Raw genomic sequence first — 25,833 nt, 5'->3', positions numbered from 1 at the left:
AGCTGACAGTTCCTTGAAGGCCTTGTCAACCATCCGTCCAGTAAACACTGCCACTACCCCGAGTAAAAACAGAGCAAAAACCACAAGCACATATCGAGACTCTGTGCACCTGTCTTGAAGCAATTATTGACGTTATCACTCTACAGTGAATCTCTTTTTGAAGTTGTTTTCCTGATATTTAGCAGTTTGAATACTAATCCCCTTAACAAAACTGTCCCCAAGCGTTCCCCCCTCCCCCGCCCCCCTAATCTCCTTCTCTCCAGGGGGAGGGCGGGTGCTGGGTACCAGTCAGTCGACTTTGCCGCACCTGGATTTGCATTGATTCCTCTCTTGTCATTCATGTTACCAACAGGAATTAGCATAAGGCATTAAGGGAAACTCTGGAGGAGAAAAGAAAGGCCATTTTGATGGAAATAAGGGGCAAAGGAATAATCTGCCATCAACTAAAATGCTTATTTGTGTATGGTTTCCCAAGCAAAGCTTAGAAAAAGCCTATGTTGATTTTAGCGCACACAAAGAAACCTTAATCCTTTCAAGGCAACTAAATCACCCCCAGAAAAGCAGCTCAGAAGAAAGGCACCCTGTCAGGGGGATGACTATTCACAACCAAATAGATGCCACAAATCACACTCTGTAAGTAAACAAAAATAAGAATGTGGGAAACGTTTGATTGGAAAAGGGAAGGGGGGCAGGGGTGGGGGAGTCGGGGCTGCGGGGAGCCATTCTCATCAATCACTCTTCAACTTCCCTGAAGAGAGCCTTTCAGCTCGGTGAGGGCAGCAAGGGCCTCAACGCAGGTCCCGGAACGGAGCCAGCTCCCACTCTAGGGCTGATCCCAGAGAGGGGACACACATTCCAAAGCTTTTTGGAGCCAATGAGCAGAAGCAGAAGGGAAGCTTGGGGCTGGAGGTCCTGTGGGGGGCGGGGGGGGGGGGAGCGGGGGGCACCTGAGACCTCCTTTCCAGGCCCTGTCCTATTTTTATCTCCTCCTCCACCCCCTTCTCTCACCCAGATTTGGATCCACCAGTGTCTACCCATCCCCTTCCCTCATCAAAACGAGCAATAAACAATTAGGCATTTGTACATATGAGCACTGCATGCTATGAACCACAAACATCTTCTTTTATTGGGCTTTTAGCCTTATGGATAACAAATTTATACAAACTTCCAGTCCATCAAAAAATATGATGACATATAAAACCGGAATACTCCATCATGCCATAAAAAAGATAAAAACTCAATGTGACAATAATTCTGGGAGTAGCAGCAATCACACTAGCATCGACACCTCAAGGGAACTCTAAACATAATGTACCATTTAAAATGGCAGTTGGGTTCAAATTCTGAAATCATCTGGGAGCTCAAAAAAAAAAAAAAAAAAACAACAACAACAAAAAACAAAAACACAACCAAAAACCCGGCACTTGGAAATGTGTCTTACTGAACCCAGCTTGCAAAAATGCTAGCCAAGGCAACTAAGCGGATGTGGAAGTGGCTTCAAATTCCTCCACTCCAGGGAGGCCCCACTCTGTAACTTGTACCAAGCATTGGTCCCAGGTAACAACAGCAGGAGACTACCACAGACAGCACCCCGTCTGTATTTAGTATCGACCATGCAAGCACCCAAATCAGGTTCCACAGCGAAGGGGAGAAAGTCACTCAGTGTATGTAATTTATACCTTTCCAATTATACACCTTTGCGAAGGCAGTGATTGGAGACTCCCTTCGATTTCGTGATTTCCAACAACACTGCTACAAATGAAAACTGCAGTGATCGAGGACAAGTTTTCCCTTAATGCACTGTTATATCATTAGCCTGTCTTAGTCTGACATTGCAGTTTGGAAGAAATTAATGGGACAGCACATATTTAAATTTTGCCCTCTTGCTCGTTTATGAACTTCACCGAAAGCCCACAGCAGACTGAGGCTTGGTTTATGACCATAAGCCAGTGCATACTAAACATCCACTGGTTATCAGGGTCTGCAGGACGAATCAGCTATTTAGAGTTCTATTTATAGTTCTCCGACTGCGGGGTAGTTGATAAGTAACAATAAAGTGAAGGCATTTGGAGAACTATTATTCTCCATTACCGCTTCCTGCATTAAATTAAACTCACATAGATAGCAGTGATTTCTTGGTCAAATCAATTTAAATAAGGATTCAGCGTATTCTTCAAAAAGAAACCATTCTGGAATACAACACCAAAGCATACAGAATCTGTCTCAGGCAAAAACACACAGGGTGAATCGTGGCTCCAGAGTGAAAAATGAAAGACCGTTTGTTTTTTATTCTGATTTTCTAGGCAATGACAATGAAACAAATACAAAAATCAGCCATTGCTCAGAACGAAGGTGTCTTACCTTTGTTTACAATAACAGTATTGAAGAGCTTTTCAGAGCTGGCATCTGATGCCTGAAAAACAAGAAAGGGAGAAAAAAATGTGATTATGGTCGTTAATATTGTCATCACCATCATCACTGATTTTCAACCAGTTCACTACATTTTTAGCAAAACCTGACAGGGAAAGCAGCAATTTCCCCCAATCGTCCATAAGGTGGCGCTATTTGACTGCACGAGACAGACCTGCAGTGCAGCTCTTTGCTGGGGGAAAAAATCTGATTTTAAAAACGTGTCCTTATTAGACATATTATCTGTGCAAAACATATTTCTATGAGATGATACACAAAGCAATTCAGCTCATTCACATAATGATTTTGCAATTTCGTTGACAGATCATTATTTTGGAAATGGTGCTTTTTTTTCTTTGAGATGTACAGACATGCCTATTTTTCAATTTTCTTTCACAACCCAGAAATGCCTATTATTTAACGCTATGCTTTTCCTCACTAAAAAGTAATGGCTAGCACTTCCGGAAATTAATTTAAAGATTCAGCCGATGACCTCGAGATCCTTGTTCTTCCTAGCAAACCAGGACGACCTTGGTGTTGAAACAGGAGCAAGCTGACCTGCCCCCAAACCTGACACGATGCATGCCATAAGCGTTACATCCTTCCCATTTTCTAGAATCGTATCTGCTAATTACTACAGGGGCTTGAGGAAAGTGAGATAAACCTGTTTCAACAGCAAGAGTAAAGCCAGGGTAAATTATACACTAATGTTCTGGAAAATAAACACACAGTTGATTTGGAGGAAAATGCCATAATGCTGTAGAGGCACGGAATATTTGTAGAACTTCTAGAAAAAATTAAACAATTGAAGTAAAAATAAGCATCCCCACTAAGATAATCTGAAAATGGACCTGCATTTAAAGTTACAATGGCTACGCTGTAACCCTTGCCATGCAACCCTTGTAAATCATTTGTCTTTCACACTTTATACATAGAGATGCATATTTTGACAAAGCAAAGCATAGCATGTTGAATAAATATAGAAGGAACTATAAGAATCGGGGGGAGGGTATATCCCAAGTACAGCATATTCTGTGACTCTGGGGCTGGGGGGCTGACTTTGGGGACAAAGAAGGTACTCAATTTAGCCTTTCTGTGTTATGTTGATGAAAAATAGATATTCTTATGTATATCTGGGGAACATATTCTGGTTTTCAATGCAAGGGATACAGAAAGACAAAAAATATTTTTATTATGAGTATTTCCCCCTTTATTTTCCTCCTAACCTCTCTACTGTAGAGGTGGTTCAGAAAATTAATAGATCAAGGGGAAAAATGAATGTATGTGTAAAACAAGGATTGGCCTGCACACACATGTATATACCGTTTAAAATAAACCCTAGATAGCTTTAAAAATTTTTTTGTATGAATAAAAAATATGCCAAAGGCCTTCCTGACACCTTAGAGGTAATTAAATAAAACTATACAATAGCTTTTCAGAAAAATAAGCTGCCAAAAAACTGTGGCATGGAGAAAGAAACAAAATATGCCTTAAACAAGTCAGAAAGATTGTTAATAAAGGCAAAAATTACAGTAATAGTGCTGTGACATTGCTATCTGTAGTGAGATGTCTAGGAATGTGAGTTTTCCCTGCTAACAACTCAGAGATAAGCCTATGTCACCATTCTTGAATGCAAAAGCATCTCAGTTTAAACTGGAAGGGCTATGTTAAATTCATGGCTTCTAAAAACAAACTCCGGCTGATACGTTTAAGAGAAAGAAAAACAGTCCATCAATGAAATCATCTTAAAACGGAAATCACCTTTGCAGATACAGGGATTCCCTATTAAAATCTGTCTAATTGGCCCAAAGAAATAGGACAATAAATGCAAATGCACCCCAAATGCAGAGAACGTGGGTGAGGAAAGGAAATGGTTCCCGATTGAGTTTTTATTTGTGTGGGTGTATGAGAGAGATCCAATAGGACAGAAGCTGCAGGTTAACAGGCCCTCCGGTTGTCTGAAACACCTCCTTGGGGCTGTGGCCTTTTGTCGGCTCCCCTGGTCTACACAACACACGCTATTCTCAAGGAGGCGGTTAAGTGTTCCTTGTATCTGAAGCGAACTTAGGAAAAGTGATTATGATGCCAACCGGTAAGTTATTAAGGAACTAAGTCTGACAGGATATTCAGAGAAGATTAGGAGTGTGCCTGCTAATAACAGCTGAGCCCTTTAATTTTCTGATGCATGTCACAAAGCCTGAAACGATGCCTCTTCTAATTGGGGAAGGGGCCGCCTCAAAAAAAGCCTCCGCAGGAAAACACCCCAAAGAAAATCAGTGCAATGGGACAGTGGCTAATCATAAAATGATTCTGGATCCCTTCCTTCTCCCACCCAGGTGGTTGAAACTATGGCGGCCCACCGTCCTGAGAAGTCAGAAAGGAGCTTCTTGGCCGAAGTCTAAAGTGGAAACTACAAGAAAATCCTTTACATTTCCTCCACCAACTTTCCAAATTCGACTTCTGCCTTTAAAGCATCTGTGTAAATTATTTGGCCCTTTATCTTGGGGACGTTTTCTTTTTCATGATTTTTAGAAGAAAAAAAAAAAAAGTCTGCAATTCCTTGTACTACCTGGGCCATTTTCCTGGCCGATTTTTTACTTTTATTTTTCCATCACGAACGTCGAATGGAAACATGGTGAGCGAGAGGCGAGTCGAGGTTTCCCTTCTCTCCTTTTTTTAACACAGGGGTACCCTTACACGCTAAGGACTTCTACATTTTGCCCTCATTTCGCTTCACGCCCCTCGCTCGGTTTGGGAGGGTGAGGGCGTAAAGTGGCTGCATGTAAAAAGGACAGAAAAACAAAGCTCTCTTTTGGCTGCTTTTTAATGGGGGGAGGGGGGGGAGGGAGAGATTTTTTTTTTTTTGATACTAAAAAAATTACTAGAGGCCGTAGTTGGTGTTTAGGGAAAAGTTAATAAGTCAAACAGATTGGAGGAAAGAGCGCCGAGAATGGGAAAACGAATGCGAGCCTTCCGTGCAGACGGGGGTGGGATGCGGCCGCTCGGGTTCGAGGGCCACCTCCGTTCTCTCCGGCCGCAGACCCCGGGGCGCCCTCCGCACCCGCGCCCGCAGGAAGAGGGACTTCCCAACAAGGGAAGAAAAGCCTCCTCGAAACTTAAGCGCGAGTTCTTTCAGCGACTGCCGCCGATCGCGAGCCCAGACCTCCTCTGGCTTCCCTTGGCACCGCGTGCGGGCCGGGATCCCGACCTCGGAGCGGCAGCGCCACGCCGCGCCTCGGTCTCCAGCCCGACTGGGCGCAGGCCCCGGCCCGGGCCCCGGTCCCCGGCCGGCTGGAGCCCCTCGGGAGCGGAGGCGCCGGGCCGGCTGCGGCCCCCCGGCCCTGCCGGGCACGTCCGCGCCGCCGCTCCCCGGCCGGCCCACGGAGGAAAGTACAAAGGCGGGCGGCCAGGCCGCGGAGGGAGGGTGGGAGGGAGGGCAGAGGGAGGAGGGGTGGCGAAGGGGGGCCCGGGCGCGCCAGACGCGAGGCGCCCGCCCCTGCCACCTCTGCCCGCGGGCCCGGCCGCCGCAACAAAGACCCCCGACCCGGCCGCCTCCCTTCCGAGCGCGGGCGGCGAGCGAGGGAGCCGCGCCCCCGGGGCTGCATTACCTGGTCGCAAAGGGTTAAGCGGTCCTGTCAGCCCCAAGTTCATGGTTTGGTTCCTTAGCAGGGCTCACGATGGGGGATCGGCAGAGACCAGGGGGGAAAAGCGGCCAAACACACGAAGAGAAAACGCCCAACTCCGACCGGGCTGCGTCCGCAAGTCTGTCCTCGGTTCCTCGCGAAAGTCTGAAAGCGGATGCACGGGACCCAAATCCGTACGAGAGCAGCAGCTGGCGGCGGCCGAGCGCCAGCGCCGCGCACACATCCAGCGCGGCCGAGGCCGGGCGGCGGGCGGCGGGGGGAGCGCCCGATCCGCGCCCGCCCGCTGCCTCCGGGCCGCTCCTGCGGCGCACGGGTCGGGCCGGGCACGGCGGGGACCCGAGCAGCGTCCCGGGCGGGCCGGCGGGCGGGCGAGGCGGAGAGGAGCGGCCCGAGCCGCGGCCGCGGCGCGCGGAGCTAAGAGCGAGGCGGCGGCGGCGGCGACAGGACAAAGGAGACCATGTGCGGAGGGAGGGAGGAGGGAGAGGGAGGAGGAGGAGGAGGGCGCGCGGCGGCGGCGGCGGCGGCGGCGGCGGCGGCGGCGGCGGCGGCGGCTTCTCCCCGGCGGCCGCCTCGGGCTCCCCGACTGTCGGTCCCGCCTCTCCAGCAGCGCCGCGGCCCGAGAGGTCCCGGTCCCGCCGCCGCCGCCGAGGCGCTGGAGGGAGACGCTCCGGGAGTCTTTATTCGGGGCCGATCTCGCCGGGCGCGGCGCGGGAACGCTGCAGCGGCCGGGGCGCCGGGAGGGCTGCGCGGGGCCGACGGCGCCTCCTGGCCGGAGCTCGCGGGCGGCGGGCGGGCGGCGGGGAGCGCCCGGGGCTGGCTGGGCTCCGGCCCGCGCTCCGCTCGCGGGCGCCTGCCTCTCCCGCCGGCTCCCCGCTCAAGTGAACTCCATCGGCGGCCGCCGCCGGCGCCGCGGACTCCCAGGCTGGACGGGCGGCAGGAGGGGGCGGCGGCGGCACGGGGGCCCCTCGCTCCGGACTTCGCTCCCCGACTGCGCCGAGCGCGCCTCCTCCAGACGCTCGCAGCTCTCGGAGCGGGACTTCCTCGGCGCGCCGAGCCCGAGCCGCCGGTGCCGCCGCCCCTCCTCCGTCCCGCCCCGCGCGCCCCGCCCCTCGCCGCCCCTCCTCTCGGCCCCGGCGCCGGGTCGGCCCCGCGGGGGCGCAGTCCCCGGGTGCGACATCGACAGCTGTCGCTCCCCCCCCCCCCCCCCACCGCGCCTCGGGCCCTGGGTCCCCACGGCTGCCTTCCCCGCGGGCGGGCGCGGCGGGAACTGCAACGCTCCTCGCCCTCCCCACAGTTGCCGCTTCCAATATCGCGCCGCGGCAGGGAAAGGCCACTAGGCCCGCAGCCTGGGGTGGAACTGAGACCAGGCCAGTCTCGTCTGCAAAGAGAGGGCTCTCTGGGCGGTTGTGAGGGCCTGCTGAGAAAGCGATGTAGGTCGAGCGCCCGGCACACAGTAGGTGCTCAAAACGAAATAATATGCCCACTGTTGAAAATGAAGCGGGGGGGGGGGTGGGGGGGGTGGTGGTCGGAGTCTAGTATTAGAACAAAAAGGTCTTCATCTCGCCTCATTCCCACCATGATCAGAGACTCAATGCAGTTTGTCAAGTCCTAGGGATAATCCAGAGGATGAACTGGCCATTTACAAACACCCCCTGCCCCTTACTCTTCAAATCCACTTGCACACCTCACACGCACAAAAGGGGAGCGGGTTGGTTCCCCAGGCGTCTACCAGATGTAGGAAAAGGACGAAAGCAAGGCACAGCCTCACTAAATGGACGGCATTACTATCACCGTATCATTTGTCATCCTTGTGTTCTCTAGTGCTCAGTGTAGGGTCTGAGAAGGAGGGTGTGGGGGCTCACTGACCACAAACTTGTTGTTTGGCGGGCTCCCCTGTACGACCCACTCCTGCCAAAGCCTACCCAGCTCCCTTCTGTCCCTGGTGGCCCCTCGGTGGAATTCTGGCTTCCTTACTCATGATTTCACCCCCAGAGACCCTGAAAAGGTATTGGGCCCTACACGGGGGCAGGAGACCCTCCGCAAAGATCTGGAGCTTTAATTCCACACCTGCAGCATGACAAAGTGCCTCCTTAGTGTCCAGGAAAAGTTGCTGTGATTTTCCCAGCACAAGTGGGAGAAAGCGGCAAGCGAGGTGGAGATTGTCCCCGGGAGGGTTCCAGGGTAGATCGGGCTCCCTTGGGGGAGTGACGGCCACTAACAGGTCCTATGTCCCTGCTGGTGCCACTGTTACCTGGATTGCAGCAGAGAAGAGAGGAGGGAACAGGGCTTGGGAGAGACGTATATCACATACAAATGCCACGGAGACTGGCTTAAAGCAATAATGTCCCTTCCTCACCTCTTTGAAGTTCAACATCCATCACTGTTGGATTTCATGGCACTCCTGAACAACCTCTCAAGGGTAAAATGGGGGGTGCTTGCTGTATGGTGTAATTTTTTTCCCCTTTAACTTTCACGTATGAGGAATTTTGGAAATAAGAGGGTCTCTTTTCTCTCTAGCTTCACTACCTTCCCGAAAACTGGCAGCACTATGTGGTATTTCTAAAGACTTTTTTTTTTTTTTTTAAAGATAGGTAATAGCCATTTTCTCTACCTCTACCCCCAAAGCAGTCAGAAGGAAAGGTGCCTTGCAGAAAGTAGTTGGCAGTTGGATTTTCCAATTGCTTATAAGATGTCACAAAACCCAGCTGAGGCCCTCAGGCTAGGGGCCTTCATTCTGAAGCTGTCTCTGCAGTAAGAGAGATAGCTCAAAGGCAAACATTAAATTTTCAAGAAAAGACATTAAAATGTTGTTTCTTTTGGAACAATCAGAACGGGACGGTTTTCTTGTCTTGTTGCTCTAATAAAATCAATATTACAGGGAAGAAATTGCCAGAGCTCCTGCCAGGTCCCCCACAGGGTAAACTGAGATGCAGGAAAGCACAGGGAACTTAGCTGACCAACGAAAACAACCACTTAGCCCTCTGCATTGCTTTCATCAGACAGCATTCCTGACACTTTACCAGGCCTTGCATTAGATTGTCATCTCTGATTATCAGGGACTAGATCTCAGAGCAGCCTGGGATAATCTGCATCTGTCCCCGTATTTTGATGATCTGTAACCAGGAGGAATGTGGAAACACCAGCAGCCAAGCTTCTGGAGGACCCACAGAACTGGCCTCTGCGCTCTGTGCCAGCCTGTGTGGCTTTTGCCCTGTGAGGCCCACCACCACCACTTGGTGGGCTCCCTTCCTCCAACTCCCCCCAGACACTTGAATGAGTTCATCTTGATTCGTTTACAGGTTTTGTTCCCCCTCCTTTCTTTTTTATTTTTATTTTTTTTTTTTAATTTTTTTTCAACGTTTTTAATTTATTTTTGGGACAGAGAGAGACAGAGCATGAACGGGGGAGGGGCAGAGAGAGAGGAAGACACAGAATTGGAAACAGGCTCCAGGCTCCGAGCCATCAGCCCAGAGCCCGACGCGGGGCTCGAACTCACGGACCGCGAGATTGTGACCTGGCTGAAGTCGGACGCTTAACCGACTGCGCCACCCAGGCGCCCCATGTTCCCCCTCCTTTCTGAAAGGGAGGGAATCAATGTCAAAATTGGAAAGGAAGTGGTACAGAAGCATCAGAAGTCTGAAGAAAGAAAAAAAGGAAAGGAACGGAAAGGAAAGGAAAGGAAAGGAGGAAAGGAAAGGAAACCAAAGCAAAGCAAAGCAAAGCAAAGGAAGGGAGAGAGGAGGGAAAGAATGATGGATACGGTGACTGGATACTGGTCAGAGACATGACTTTCAAGAATCAAGATTCATTGTGGTTGTTTTCCCTTGAGAAACTTAGTTTCCCTTTGTTGTAATTTTCACCTGAAGATTACAAAGTCAAAGGCTGGCAGCCACTGTTTCTGTTACATTCAAAAGTTTTAACATACTAACCACTCATGGCTTCTTAGGCCTTCAGCCTCTGAACCAGATCTAAGGAGGGCAAATCTTACAAAGTGGGTTCCCTAATAAGAAGCAGGTAGCAAGAATATGGACTCAATAGTCTTTCCAGTGTAGATCAATTATTTCAGAACCCAAACCAGATTTTAATATATGAGCAAAGACCTTGGCCAAATTTATGATTTACCAGCTAAAACTTAAAACACACACACACACACACACACACACACACACACACACACACACACACCCAAGCTAAATTAAAATATGGAATCAACTTTCAATCTCAAAATACATCTAGAGATAAACAAGATTTGAAAACTAATGGTGCTTCTTCTACATCAATGTAAAATGGCTAAGTTCTAAAGCCTAAAATGTGCTTTGATTCAATTTGTAACACAAGTTACCAGGCTGAGATTAAACCTTTTTTGGTAAATTATTTCTTACAAATTCTGGCCTTCTGTGGAGCATCTTATATAGAAAAGGCTTCTCAATTGTATGGTGTTCTCGCTCCTAAAGACAACTTCAGGCACTCCCTGACAGAACATGGGGTGGGTGACTCGGTGGGTGGAGTTCAAGGAAAGAGGAAGCCTTTATATTTTATGTTTTATTTTTAAAGTTCTTTTTTTTTTAATTTTTTTTTTTTAAGAGAGAGAGACAGAGACAGAGAGAGAGAGAGGGAATCCCAAGCAGGCTCGGCATGGTCAGTGCAGAGCCCGATGTGGGGCTTCAACTCATGAACTGTGAGATCATGATCAGAGCCGAGACCGAGAGCTGGACGCTCAATGCACTTTGACATCCAGGTGCCCCTTTTGTTATTTTTTTTTAAAGTACACCCAATGTGGGTCTCAAACTCATGACCTCGAGATCAAGAGTCGTAGGCTCTAGTGACAGAGCCAGCCGGGCACCCCTTGAATTTCTTTTTTTTTTTTTTTTAATTTTTTTAACATTTATTTATTTTTGAGACAGAGAGAGACAGAGCATGAACGGGGGAGGGTCAGAGAGAGGGAGACACAGAATCGGAAACAGGCTCCAGGCTCTGAGCTGTCAGCACAGAGCCCGACGCGGGGCTCGAACTCACGGACCGCGAGATCATGACCTGAGCCGAAGTCGGCCGCTTAACCGACTGAGCCACCCAGGCACCCCTCACCCCTTGAATTTCTATACTTTAAATGATGTGGTATAAGAAGGCCACTAAAGTCGAGCGATAACCCAGGCGTTCTGTCTCCAACTGGCCTGGGGAAAGGTCACCCCACCTGGGTTATTTCGGTGTCTCTAGGAGCTAGATTTCTTCAAATTCTAAAGCCCTTCAAGCTTTGGAAATACAAGTTTCTGTTCATTCTTCAGGGAGTGGGCAAGAGCCAGCATCTGACTGACATCACCACCCTATCACTTCTGAGCCAGGACACCTTGGGAAAAATCTCTTCACTCTTCGTGCCTCCGTGTTTCTTCACGTGTAAGATGAGAGGCCAACAGTACCCACATCTCTGCAGTCGCTGCCAGTAACGCCACTGGCACTTAGTGCGCTGTAGGTGTTGACTATTATGATTGAAGGTGACACTCTTTTTCGATCACTGTGGGGGCCGACAAAACCAAAGCGCATTCTAGTATGGCTGCGATGTCCATTCCACTGGCCACGCCTTCTCCTGGATTCTTTCCATACGAACCACCGTACTGATGAGGAAAACAACCACTTGAACATCAAAAACACCAATCCAGAAAGTGGTGGCTATGATCTGCCCCACCTGCCTTGGGGAGCCTCACCTGCACACAGGCACTACCCTGGGTGCCCCAACCCTTTCTGATGGGGTCAGAACCTGGAGACTGGGTAGCTTGGGTCACATACATAATAAGGCTGGTGGGATCTTCTTGACAGATGATAAAATCCAATCTCGAGTCAAGCAAAATGCTGTGAAGAGTTCACCAGGCTGCAAGATGTAATCAACCTCCTAATAGGGAGAGCTTCAACTTCTTCAAACGTAAAATAGCATTCATCCCAATTATGCCATTTTGACGTGCTGAATTGTAATTTCTGACTCAAACAGGCCTACAGTTTTATCTGTGACTATGGCAATGGTTTCTTACTGGTGCAGAGGTGTGTTTTGCCTTTTTTGTTCCTCTTCTCTGTGTGGGATACTCACCACCTCAATGTGATTAGAAAAAATTTTTTAAAGTTTATTTATTTTTTGGGGGGGGAGGGGAGAGAGAGAGAGCCAGGGAGGGGCAGAGAGGGAGACAGAATCGGAAGCAGGCTCCAGGCTCCAAGCTGTCAGCACAGAGCCTGATAGGGGACTCGAACTCACGAACCCTGAGATCATGACCTGAGCTGAAGTCGGGTGCTTAACTGACTGAGCCACCCAGGCGCCCACCTCAATGTGATTTTAGATTCAACCATTCGATAACTATGTCTTGCACATCTGTATTCCCGCCAGAGCACAGGAATGGCATAAGAAACAGTCGTGAGCCTGGAGTGCCCAGCACTTTACTGTCTATTTGTGAGGATATAATGCTAGTCTATTCCCTGTCATATGCCTTCTTTCTGAACCAACCTGGTTTCTTGCGGTATAATTCACATTTTGGAATTTGTTTACCTGGCCGGTACCCCGCGTAGTACTGGGAGGCCTCCCTCAACAGCTGCCTGGTGAGAGAATGAATGGATGGCCGAGGCTGCTCGTAAAGTGCCTGACAAGCACTGGGGTACCTGATAAAGTGGAGGGAGACTCAGGGCAGAGGTCTCCCTGCGGGGCCTGCTGCTCCTTATCCATGGCAGGTGAATTTATTTATTTTAAATATTTATTTTTTTCCCCAACGTTTTTTATTTATTTTTGGGACAGAGAGAGACAGACAGAGCATGAACGGGGGAGGGGCAGAGAGAGGGAGACACAGAATCGGAAACAGGCTCCAGGCTCCGAGCCATCAGCCCAGAGCCCGACGCGGGGCTCGAACTCACGGACCGCGAGATCGTGACCTGGCTGAAGTCGGACGCCCAACAGACTGCGCCACCCAGGCGCCCCTTAAATATTTATTTTTGACGGAGAGAGAGAGAGAGACAGAGCTTGAGCAGGGGAGGGGCAGAGAGAGGGGGAGACACAGAATCTGAAGCAGGCTCCAGGCTCTGAGCTGTCAGCACCGAGCCCGACGCGGGGCTCGAACTCACGAACTGCTAGATCATGACCTGAGCCGAAGTCAGACCCTTAACCGACGAAGCCACCACGACGCCCATTTTAAATTGTAGATCACGATCGCCTCCCCTAGTGATGAGTGGCTAGTCAACCTCGGATGGCCCCAAACCCCTCTGGCTCTGTGCCACCCACCCCTTCCGAATAGGTGATTTTAAAATGGAAGGTTCGTTACTTATCACTCCGAAAGGAGGCTACAATATCTCATGCTCATACTGTCGTAAAGCAAAAGCCTCTACCATTATATGCCTGTGTTGCTACAATTGATCATAGGGCTACAACAAGAGGGAAGTAAATAAACCGAACTGGGTTAGTTTATGATGCATACTATTGAGACGCAGGGGGGAATAAATATTTTCCAAGTGTAGACGTCAAGAAAAAGAATTTTACTTTCAAACTTCACAGTGTACTATAAACTACAGAAGGGGGGAGAAGTATGAAAACCATAAACTATCTCTTACTTACCCACCAAATCTACATTAAAATATTAATATTCAGAATCTGACAATCCCACAAAGAAAGGCGGTGAAAAATAAAAAAAAAATATGTGCCGTCTCTGCTCCTGTCGCCCAGGGGCATCTCATGTTTTGCTCAAGTGCACGAAGTGAAGAACATGAGGCCGTGCCCTCCCGGCCCTCACCTGTGCTTGGCCAACCCCCCCCCCCCCCCCCCCGATCACAGCATCACATACTGGTGGGTGTTTGCAATCTGGGGTCTAAAGACCTGACCCAATATGGAGTTGCAGTTCTAACAAGCATATCAAGTGCCATCCGCGTGACAGGGGGAGTCTCCATTCCTCATTCCGTTGGCCAAACCTGGAACTGCACATACTCTCAATGCCTGTTGAGATCTAGAATAAGCCAGTTCTAGATCTAAGTCAAACTAAATTCTGACACCTACAGTCTAGAACGGTTCCCAGATCCGAAGGGTCGTGGGAAAGCTGCTGAAGCTGTGCTAACAGAAGCAGGACATGTGAGTGGTTGACCTTCAGACGTTTCGTAGTTTGAAAGGTGACGGACACCCTAGGTGAAGGTCATCTGCAAAAGTAACGTGAGAAATGGTGGCCAACTGCGATGCACGTTAGCCTTTCTTTCCCTACAGCCTTTTCCCAAGGGGTTTGCCCTTTTTCCCTGGAAAAAGGTTACCTCAAAGTATCAATAATCTTGAGGGTCCTGGAAATTCTATTCCCCCCCCCCCCCCCCCCGTCTACTAACACACACGGACCTAACAAAGCTTCTGTGCTACCCTCTTAGCTTCATTTTGTAGTATCCTGAGGGTCCAAATATTTATTTGCAGAAATTCTTGTTGAGCAAGAATGCAACATTTGCTTCTTCTGTTTTGGTGACTCATACAGTTGCTGGGGTACCATGTGGGCAGCTAGAATATCAAAGAATTCCCTTGGTTTAGCTTTCTGAAAGCATTCCTGTTGATGACTGTTTCTGATTTTTTGCCCTTACTCCAATCTTAGCTGTTCTCCCTGGGCCTTGCGGGCTGTCAGTATGGAGTGGAAAAGTCTAGCATGGCCAGTACAATAGGCTCTGTCTCTATGCCTTTACGAATCACATGAACATACTTTGGAAATGGTCAAGGGCTATACGAATGCCAGCTGCTATGATCACACACTGAGGATACTCAGGGGTGAGGGCCAGCCTGCACGCCTACCGAGACCTGTTAATTCCTCTCTGGTCCTGTATGATCTCCAATTACAGAGCTCTGCTGCAAATTAACTGAATCAGCAATTTCTTCTGCTCCAAACTATAGGTTGTCTTGAAGGGTTCCTTAGGGAAATACATTCAAGACGATGTCTGACATGTATTACCTGCTTCTTGGCCCACCTCTGGACACTGTCATCCTTTAGGGGGTTAAATTTCCTTAGTGGTCTCAAGATGCTGCTTTGGAGGGCCAAGATTCAATGCCTTAAGGGCCAGGACTGTGCTCTAACACCACCACCCCCCCCCGCTCCCCTCCCCCATCACTATTCCCCATAGAATGCCTTCTGTGTGGTAGATGGTCCATGAAGAGTGGTTAGGTCAATGAGTTAAGAATGGATGACCCCATCTTTGCCAACTAAACATGTAAAATAAAAGAATGAAGACATTATCTCAGAAATAAACTGTACAGTCCTTTCCACACACTGCCACCAGCTTAGGGTTTCACAGAATATAGAACCCGCCCCCCCCACCCCCCGACCGGCTGTCATAATGCTAACAATAGAACGCGTGTCAATTCTCTTGAGAAATGACTATGAATTAAACTACCAACCACTGGGGTAGCCACACTCTAAATATGGCCTCTAATACTTCTGTGCGTGCATGCTAACCTCCCAAGAGCAGGTAGAGCCTGTGTCCTCTATTCTGGAATCTGGGCTGGGCCTGCAACTCTCTTGAGCAGAAAAATGTGGAGGGAGCGATGCTGTGGGACTTCGGAGCTTAGGCGTTAAGAAGGCCTGGCAACTTTCTGCTTCTTTCTTCTTGGAATCTGGGCGCCACGTTGTGAGGAAGCCCAAGCCGACCCACACAGAGAATTCTGGCATCAGGACCAAAGACCTGGCTGGGTTCCCAGCCCCCAGCCAGGAACGACATGCCGGCCATGTGAGTAAACATCTTGGCTTTGGCTCCCCTGGCCCTGTTGAGCCTGCCTTAGTTGAAGCCCTGTGGACCCAAGAGCAATGGTTTCTGTACAGTCCTACAGAACTCTGAGCAAATAATTGTGTTTTGAGGTGTTGCATTTGTAGTCTCTTACAAAGTCACAGGTAATGGAGACAGCCATCTAGGTCATGCCCCAACATTCCGAAAAAGGAAGCAGATGAACACACGCTAGGATGAGACACATCCGTGAGCCGTCACCTCTGCTTTTGGCCCCTGTAAGGGAATGACGGGGGGATCTTGAGGGTAGAAGAGGAATGCTACTGAAATAAAGATAATTAACGGAAGTGGGAAAATCCTGAAATAAGACAAGTCTCTGCCGAAATAGGGAAGAGTTTTCTTTTTCTTTTTCTTTTTTTAAATTTTTTTTTCAACGTTTTTTATTTTTATTTTTGGGACAGAGAGAGACAGAGCATGAACGGGGGAGGGGCAGAGAGAGAGGGAGACACAGAATCGGAAACAGGCTCCAGGCTCCGAGCCATCGACCCAGAGCCTGACGCGGGGCTCGAACTCACGGACCGCGAGATCGTGACCTGGCTGAAGTCGGACGCTTAGCCGACTGCGCCACCCAGGCGCCCCTAGGGAAGAGTTTTCTATTTGATAAAGTAGAAGAAAACTTAACGTGACAATGTGAATGCAAGAATAAATCTGATCTCTCCCTTTCCTTTTGGAGGCTGTGAATGTTTGCAAAACTAAAAAGTCTTTAGTAATCCCTTCTTTTATCTAAAACAGATTGCAGTTTTAAGCACAGCCTCATGAAACTGCAGGTTCAAAGGAACCTGAAGCCGAATTAGCATAAAATCTGGAATCCTCATTGCCACCAAACGCACAGCCACCACCTGACAGCTCTTTTGTGATTTTTGGTTTCAAATAGAAACTGAAAGTAGCTGAGGTGGAATGGGCCAGGGCTCCAAGTGTTTAACACTCACTCCCTCCTATGGACTCACACATTCGAGAGAGCCTTCGCCGGCTCCCTAAAACCCGCGGTTAGGGAACACAGCCCCTGTGTGGCTGCCCGCCCAACAAAACCCATGGGGCTGGGGGTTGCTCACGTGACAGAAATACTTGGCTAATACTTTTTGGAAGTGTTAAATATTTTTAAGTAAATTCACAGACCTCGGAGCGAATCTGCTGGGACCGAGTGGGTGGAGGGGGGGCAGCGGGGGAGGGAGGGAGACCACCCTTTCCGAGTTTTTACGTTGCAAATGCCAAGAACACCATAAATTCCAGACACTGCAATTTAAACACCAGCAGGTATGCAGATTCCCTCTCTCATGATTCACTTAACACTTTCTGAGCTTCCTCTTTGGGTAATGACAACTCTACGCACCTACATTTAATTCTGGAAAACCCCCAGGGGGGCTGCTTTGCCTACTGCTGAAAACAGTAGACCTACCTCTGGGACAGAAAAGTTACACTTCTTTTATAGAAAAGGGAGGGGTAAGGTAGTATGTATCTAATTCCCCCTTGAGGAATGCAGGTGCCGGGAGAGGATTTTCTCACCCCCTCGTAGGGAGGGTGGGTTTTGTCCTGAGCCATCCCCGTCCCAGACTTCCTCCTCTGATCCCCATACGATCAAGTGCATGAATTCAAGTGACAGCTGGCTGGGCTGTGTCCACAGCACATGAAAAGCAGGCTGCGACCACGCAGGGAGGAGAGGCTTGGCCTTCCTTCTCTTCCTCAAGTGCCTCCCGCCAGGCCTGCCATGCCCCACTTAGGGCCATCTGCTCCTGAAGCCACTGCCACCGTGGACGAGGAAGGGGCTTGCTCCGTGGGGTGCGTGATTCACAGGGAGGCTGGTCACGGGCTCACTTTCACCCAGGTCTGTGCCTCCTCTGAAGTTCCTCTACTGTTTGGTGCACAACTTTGCACATTCTCCAGGAGGAAAAAAAAATGTAGTGAGCATCTGGTATTTACACAGAATCTTAGAGGGAGTTGACGGATTTAATTACAAGTGTTAGTAAAACAGGAAAATTGTAGCCAGGCTTTCAAATAGCCACTCGCCTCTAAGTAACAAGACTTTCCTTTGTGCTGCTGGTAAAGAATGTGATTTATTTCCTAGCGAGTTTTCTTGCAGAAGGGGACGTTGGTGAGAAGACAGTTGCTTGGCTGGTAGCTTTTATTTTCATGCACGATGCTGTCCTTCTTATATAAAGATCAAGCTACAAACAACATTCAACCAGGCGGTGTGCTCTGAGTTGTTTTTCCGTTCATGAGTGGTGATGGATTTTCTCTCCGTTCCCGGGGCTCACTTACAGCTGACAACATGCATTTGTGAAATGACTGGCTGGGTTTAAAGGCACAACTTAAGGCCAGGAAAATGATTGCAAATAACTGACCTATACGAGGATTAGAGAACTGACCTGATCCTCACTGGCTCTGGTGAGTTTTAATAACCGGTTGCAGGGCTACTGAAGACCATTACGGCAGAGGTGAGGTGCTTGGAAGAGTACTGTACTGGATCAGCAAGGTCAGGCAATCTGGGTTTTAGAACAGGTTCAGTCCCCGCCAGTTGTGGCCTTGGGTCTAAGCCACTAAAGCTTCTCTTCACCACTAAAACCCATATAGGTTGGGGGGCGCCTGGGTGGCTCAGTCGGTTAAGCGTCTGACTTCGGCTCAGGTCATGATCTCCCGGTCTGTGGGTTCGAGCCCCGCGTCGGGCTCTGTGCTGACAGCTCGGAGCCTGGAGCCTGCTTCGGATTCTGTGTCTCCCCCTCTCTGACCCCGCCCCCCCCTTCATGCTCCGTCTCTCTCTGTCTCAAAAGTAAATAAACATTAAAAAAATGCATATAGGTTGGGACAAATATTCTCTCTCCTGCTATCTTCCATACGTAAGGTTTTGTGATTCTCTACGATCTACTATCTAGATTATAAACAGAGAACAGTCTCTGCGGTGGAAAATAACATTATCCTTCTTCCATTTGTTTGGAGGTTACGTTGTTATCTCCGTGGGACATACTGTTTGACTTATTTTGTCTGGGGTTCCCACTCTTTTAGAATTTCCTGATAAATCACTGAAATGTCCGAAGTATGCTATGGTTTGCATTTAATCCTTCCAACTGGTGAGTACAATTTAACTTCCTCATCAAAAGAGTCGGGGCAAAGTGGGCCTCTCAGGCTCTGGGCGGCTGTCACTTGGTACCACGGGCCCATTAAACATATTTGTCAGCTTTATGCTTTAAAAGCAAAACCAAAAGGGTAAATGTGTCATCACGTACTCTTTAATCTGAAATCTACAGGGGAAGGAGCTCAGAAAGAAAGAAAGAAAATACACACACCCTGCCCTAACCCCCCTGCATGTGCTCATGCACACACACACACACACACACACACACGCACACACACACACGCACACACACACACCAGGACACCACCAAATGTGAAGCTGGCTTTTGTCTTCATCAGACCATTCCTGGCCAAGGCAATGTGCACACCACATTGGGAACCAATTTAGTCATTTCTGACTTCTCGACAATCAAATAAAACAATAAATAGCCTGAACTGGGCTTGACGGGGAAAAGGACCACATGAATTTCCTCTCAGGACATTTTTTTTTTTTTTTAACATGGAAGTTTGGCTTGAAAAGAACTTATTGCACAGACACATGTGGCCTCAATAGGATAGATCTTTAACTGATGAGACAGATTCCAGATTCAAGCACACTGTATCAGGGTTTAAATCCTCAGAATTTGGTAATGGAAAGTTTGGGTCACGTTAAGGACTGTGGGATCCAGGGATAAGATTTAGTTTTAAATTAGCCTCTTGGGCACAGGCTGAGCATTCCCCTAAGAAGCACCATATGTCTCAAATTCCACCTTTTTCCTTCTCTCCTGGCACTTCCCTGTGGATGGACCAGAAAACCCCTGACTTCAGGCCGCCTCCTTGTGCGTTTTTTGTGGACCCCCATCCTTATGATGACTTTTTTTTTTAACTCTTTAACAAAGTTTCCCAACCTTTTATTTTGAAAAGTCTCACACTTACGGAAAAGGTGATATGAATAATGCCTAACCCTGCCCCCCTCCCCACTCTTCATTTATATCCCTCTACTGGTAACACTTTGCCACAATGACTTTATCTCTCCTCCCTCTTGAGCTGTATTAAGACACACATACCTACCCACTTAGTGTTTGGGGGTGGGGGGTCGGGGTGGGGAAGGCAACCTCTTCCAGATTTCCTTCTGGCACTTTTCCTCATGGCTGCTGGTCTGAGTGGTCAGCATCTGAGACTGTGATTGGGTCCCGTCTACTGGGACAGGGTCCCAGTGAGTTGCAAAGCCACACGTGTGTTTAAAAAGTCTGCACACGCTTGGTTCTTTCTGCTTCCAGGACTCGTGATGACTCAGCTCAGCTGAGGGGCCCTGGAAATTGCCTGGGGCTTGGTGGTCAGTCAAGAGTGAAACTGGGCTAAGGGAAAAGGAGAGGGCCTGCTCGGAGCCAGGGGCACTTACTTATCCAGCAGGGATTGCAGAGAGGCTCATTTGGAGGCAGGAGGCACTCAGCCAGCTGACCATATAGCACAGTATTCGACTTGTCACTGTTCCTTCATCTGTAGATGGAAAGTATGACGTTCCTACTCCAGAGCCGCTGAGGGTTCAGTTCACTAGAACAGTACCTGGCACACAGCAAGCACTTAGTACATGTATCTGTTACTGTCCTGCTTGCTCCCTTAGGTACCACTCTGAAGCAGAGCTAACAGGTGAGGCAAGAGGTGAGGTCAGTTAGCCTCTTAATCTCAACGAAGCCTCTCCTTGACTCCAACAGGGTGTAGCCCACTGTCTGATCCATCGTTAAAAGCCATTCACTTGGTAAGACTACTTACACTGATGATGAACTATGTGCCAAAACAAACAAACAAACAAACAAACAAACAAACAAACAAGCCAAACCGAGGGAAACATGTTACTGGTCCTTAGGGCCCTTAAACGAGAAGAGAGGAGAGAAGAAAAACAGAGAAAGAAAGCGGGACATGGTGGCATTGAGAATAGGACTTTCGGGAAGAAGGCGCATCCGCCAGGAGAAGGCAGTAGAAATGGGGTCCAGGTAAGGTGAGGAAAACCCTGAAGAGGCAAGGAGGCGGATAAGGAGGGGAGGCAAGGAGAGTTAAAGCTTGGGGGACCAGTCAAAATCAGGAACACAGAAGCATGAGGCGGCTTGCTGGGGAATATCGAGAAATTGCTTGGGACGAGAGGAGTCCAAAATACTGGGATCCAAGCCCGGCTGCGGGCAGGGACTCAAGACCGGACACCGAAGAGAGGGCTCAGAGTCACTGAGGAGTGAGGGTGTCCTCTGCGGAGACGACAGGGTGTGACTTCCCAGGGCACCACCGGGTAGTGGGAAGAAAGCACAGCCAAGGACAATACCTGGGATGGAGTCTGCGCTGCCCGGGCCAGGGAAGGAGCCACAGAAAGAGCGATGTGAGGTCAGCAAAGCGTCACGGCAGAACCAAGGAAGGGCAAGAAGTCCAGGAGTAGGGCGGCAGTTGGGGTCCGGGGGTTACTCAGAAGTGGAAAACGTATCGGAGGTCGGGGAAGACAAGGACTGAGGCAAGAGAGAGGGCTGGTAAGGCAGCAGGTCTTTGATGAACAGCCAGAGAGCTGCAGAACAAGGCTGGTGTGACCACAGATTAACGATTAGTAAGTGAGCGAAGTGGTGAGAACAGAGGGAGGAAGTATAGACCACGTTCTATATGAGAGATGGAATGGTAACACACTGGAGGCAAATAGAAAGGCGCATATTAGGGCCTGCGTCCGTCTTCAACTGTCCATGGCAGAGGCAGGAACACGGCACATCCACCCTTCAAACTTCTGTATGCAATTTAACATGCTCTTATGCTCGCTGTCCGTAGAGGAGTATCCCTGCCCAGGGATACTTTTATACATTCATACATATAGATGGATTTCTTTTTTTTTTTTCTTAATGTTTATTTACTTTTGAGAGAGAGAGACAGAGACAGAGGGAGAGAGAGACAGAGGGAGAGAGAGAGAACATGTGTGAGCAGGAGAGAGGCAAAAGAGAGGGAGACACAGAATCCGAAGCAGGCTCCAGGCTCTAAGCTGTCGGCACAGAGCCCGACGTGGGGCTCGAACTCACAGACCGCGAGATCGTGACCTGAGCCGAAGTCGGACGCTTAACCGGCTGAGCCACCCAGGTGCCCCTAGATGTTATTTCTTAATAACAGGAGGAGCCATGCGTGCCAGATCCCCAGTAAATAATCCAAATGTCCTATACTTTACATATAGGGACCATTTTGTCCATGAGAGTAAACGAAAGCACAGGTAGAAAGAAACCTTTAAGGCATCATGGGGGTTTTAAAACGTGACTGCAAATCCTTCCCATGGGGGGTGGAGCCTACACCCCTTCCCTTGAACCTCGCGAATTCATGACAGAGGTGGCGTCATTTCCAAGGTGAGATCACAGGAAGCCTCGCTGCTTCTGCCTCTCTGGAAGCTCCTCCCAGAACCCAGCGGCCGTTCTGCGAGAAGGAAGGCCACGCCACGTGGGAAAACCTTGTGCAGGTGCCCCCACGGACAGTCCCGGCCAAGCTCAGCCCTGAGTCATGGCCGCCCAGGCATGGGGCATGTGAGGGAAGAGGTCTCCAGACGATCCTAGCCCCCTGCCACTCAAGTCACCTGGACATCCTGCAGCAGAGACCTGCTGTCCCCGCGGGGCCCTGTGCAAATTCCTGACCCCCTGAATCTGTGAGCGTAACAAAGGGGTGGCTGTTTCACACCTCGAAGTTTTGGAGTGGATAACTGGAACAGGTCTTTAAATATGGATTTCCCGCCTTGTCATGGGCATTTCCCGTAATAATAGTCCTTCACTTCGGAGGCAATTTCCATGATTGAGGGTGGCGGGGGGTGGGGGTTGGTGTGAAATACCACCGGAGCGTCCACACCAGAGACGCACGAGAAACTTACTAATGGGGCAGCGACAGCCGGTGTGAACTGTAGCGTGCAGGAGGTATATCACATCTCACACCACAGCCCTGAGGATCTTACCCTGTCACTTTGGAGAGAATCAGCAAATGCAAAGGAACTTGATAAATATTTTCCATAACAAAACACAATTGGTTGCAGTGGGGATCCAGCTCTGGTCCTCATTAGTCACCCTTCACTTGTCAGACAAGCTCCAGATCTCGCTGAAATCCACTGTGGATTCTTTATAGTTTGTTGGGAAATGTGACTCTACGTTTCCTTTATACCACACGCTTTCTGGAGCCTGCTTTTAAATCTAGAGTGCGTGCTTAGGTCCCTCTTCCCATAGGAAAGGAGCATCAGCTTCCAAACAGAGGTAGGAAGGTCGCAGCGGCTGCTTCTGAAGTGGTTGTGGGCGGGAGGGGGGGGAGAGGGGGGAAGGCCAGGCTGCCATTATCAGGGGCCACCAGGTGCCCCGGGATCACGTTAGGTGATAAAACACTTGGCTGACACCAGAAAAAAGAACACCACTTCTTCTCTCCCCACCCTTGCTCCCTCTTCTTTTTTTTTTTTTTTTTTTTTTAAGGAGGCTTTTTACCCTCATTAAATGAAACCTTATCTCTGAAAGACTGCAATCCTCAGCAAATGACAAGTGCGCCTAATCTCATTTTCTGACAAGTGATTCTGACAGCACCTTCCCTTTGATTTCTGAGACATGTAGTTAGACGTATATTAATCTGTCAGTCATCATCCCCAGGAAGAATAAAAAAGAGAGAGAAAAAGAAAGAAATGAACATTTGTGAATATGAAGGCGAGACAAGAGGCTAGGACACCTATTTTAAATGATGCATGAATACTCCTTTCTCAGGCAGCCCCTCCCCTTCCGGCACAGGGAACATCCCCAGAGGGGAGACTGAAGCGGGCCCATCAAAGGGCCAGGGGAACAGGCATCTGTGATCTCAGGTTATGTGGTCCAGGGGAAGGACGTGTGCTCTCGAGTGAGGCAGATCAGGTCCAAACCCCTGTCCTACGTAAAGGCCAGGTGGATTGGATAAGATCTTTAATCTCTGCACATCAGAATCCTATCTGTAGGATGGGGCTCAGGGCATCGGCTGGCTGTAAAGGATAAATAATCTGTATTAACGTACATGCAGGGATAGAGCAGGCACCCAATCCACAGAAGTGCTACCTACTGTCATTTCTTCTGGGGTCTCCTGGGGAGACGTTGAATTGGGGGAGCAGGGGGAAACACAAGATGTGCCCCCATTCCCTAAGAGGTAATGTACATAGAAGGAATTCTAGAACTGCAGGGAAGCTCTCACAAAGACTGCCAGGGAGAACCACATAAAAACTGGCACCCCACAACTATTTACAACTCAGCCTAGCATGCAAGTTGCTCCTAAACTATGCTCAAGAGATCCTTTCTCTTTTTCTGTAACCTTAAAGCAGATTCTTAACTGAGGCATTTGTAAAGGGGAGTGAATGCATACTTTTTTTTTTTTTTTTTTTTGGAGGGGTAGGGGGAGTCATGGGCACGAAATCGGTCCTGGGTCACCCTGGGGTGAACCGCGTCCATCTGCCTGTTTGATAGAATAAAAGTTAATTTGATATCGTCTAACACATGTCATTAGTCAATACCTGCATTGGGAGATGTCACCAACGTAAGTTTCTTTTCTCTTCACACAGAGACTGGCAAAGGCTTGGGACTGGCAAAGGGACCAGCCTTACCTCAGAGCTAACAGGGCATGAATGTGTCAGGTGTTGGGGATTCTTTTTTGAGAGCCACAGAAGACAAGCACGGACGGAAAGCTGTCTGATGTGCCAAGCGAGGCTGTTCCCCTTTGTCATTTGGTTTTCAAGATCATGCAGAGGCTTGCCAACATATTCTGGAGACACCGAGCCGGCAAATGATCCAGAAAAGTCTTCTCTAGGAGTATACTACTCTCAGACAGGCTTCCGGGTTATATGCCTCAACTCCTCCACCTGCCCCCAAGTGACACAAAACAAAATGCCTCCCCCCACTCTTTCCAAGGCCCTCGCTGTATCGGTTCCATTTTCCAGGGATTGTGATCAGGTGGATGTGTTTAGCGTTGTGACATGCATTGTGACATGCTAAACCAAGGAATGGAGAAAACCAAGGAATGGAGAAGAGAACGGAAAATGAAGAGTTTACGGACACATTTCCTCCCCCTTCCATACAAAGTGTTGTTCCATGAAAAGCAGGTACCTCTTAGGACATCTGCTATTTTCTTCTCTCCTTTTTCTCTTTGAATCTGAATGCTTGGCCATGCGTCTGTCTTCACGGAAATGAATAGAGTGGAACTATGGTCATGGCTCTTCCCCACCGCTGATGGAAGAACACTTGGGACAGGACAGACCGGGAGAACGAGACGGCCTGTGCTCAGGCAAAAATTATTCTGCACATCAGCTACAGGGGAGACCGCCTTGTTCCTCCTCCTCCGCCTCCCTTACCCACTCGTCTGCCAACTGGATAGTAATGGCCCCCAAAGGAGGAGGAGTTCCAGTACCGGTGTGGAAATACAACTGAGGAAAATCCCTGGAGGAAACGCAATAGAGTTTTTGGTTTTAGCAAAAATGAACTAGAAAGTCTTCAAACAAGGGAACACCATAACTGCTCCGCGTTTGTGAACTCAGATTTTATAGTCCCAAGGAAAACAGATCAACCGAACAAATGACCAGGCTGCTCGCAAACCATGTCAACCACGGGGGTACATGAGAGGCGCACACAGTGCCGTGTTGGGCTCGTCAAACACGACCTCGGAGTCAAAAGTCCTGGTTGGCATTCTGACCATGCCTATCGCTTCCCTGCTCTGGGCCTCCTCAGTAAAGTGGGTCTTGTTATATGAGCCCCTCTCAGGATTCGAAACACCTATATAGAAACACCTATATAGTTAAAAGGCACTACATCGAATTCAAAAGCTTTGGAGTATATTTATATGCATATAAATGGGTATATATTTGGTACACATTTACATGTCTAAACACTGGGTGTTACTGTTCAAAAAGATGTTTCCAGAACTTGAGAGAAGGTTATTTCATAGTAGAAAAACTACAATGAAAACTAATTAGAACACAAAGAATGAGACT

The 25,833-nt window shown here is 49.0% G+C and overlaps 1 protein-coding gene across 6 annotated transcripts in view; it reads right to left on the bottom strand.

The window, feature by feature from the left end:
* Window positions 1-25,833, bottom strand: part of AUTS2 (activator of transcription and developmental regulator AUTS2) — a 1,133,525-nt gene that overhangs the window by 85,921 nt on the left and 1,021,771 nt on the right. For all 6 annotated transcript variants that reach the window (XM_058710837.1, XM_058710836.1, XM_058710839.1 and 3 more), the window contains one exon: window positions 2,362-2,413. In XM_058710837.1, coding sequence (XP_058566820.1) covers window positions 2,362-2,413 — 52 coding nt within the window. The remainder of the gene's footprint in view (window positions 1-2,361; window positions 2,414-25,833) is intronic.

Source organism: Neofelis nebulosa, chromosome 18 (assembly GCF_028018385.1).
Source record: "Neofelis nebulosa isolate mNeoNeb1 chromosome 18, mNeoNeb1.pri, whole genome shotgun sequence".
Lineage (NCBI taxonomy): Eukaryota > Metazoa > Chordata > Mammalia > Carnivora > Felidae > Neofelis > Neofelis nebulosa.
This window is presented reverse-complemented; position numbering and strand designations above follow the sequence as displayed.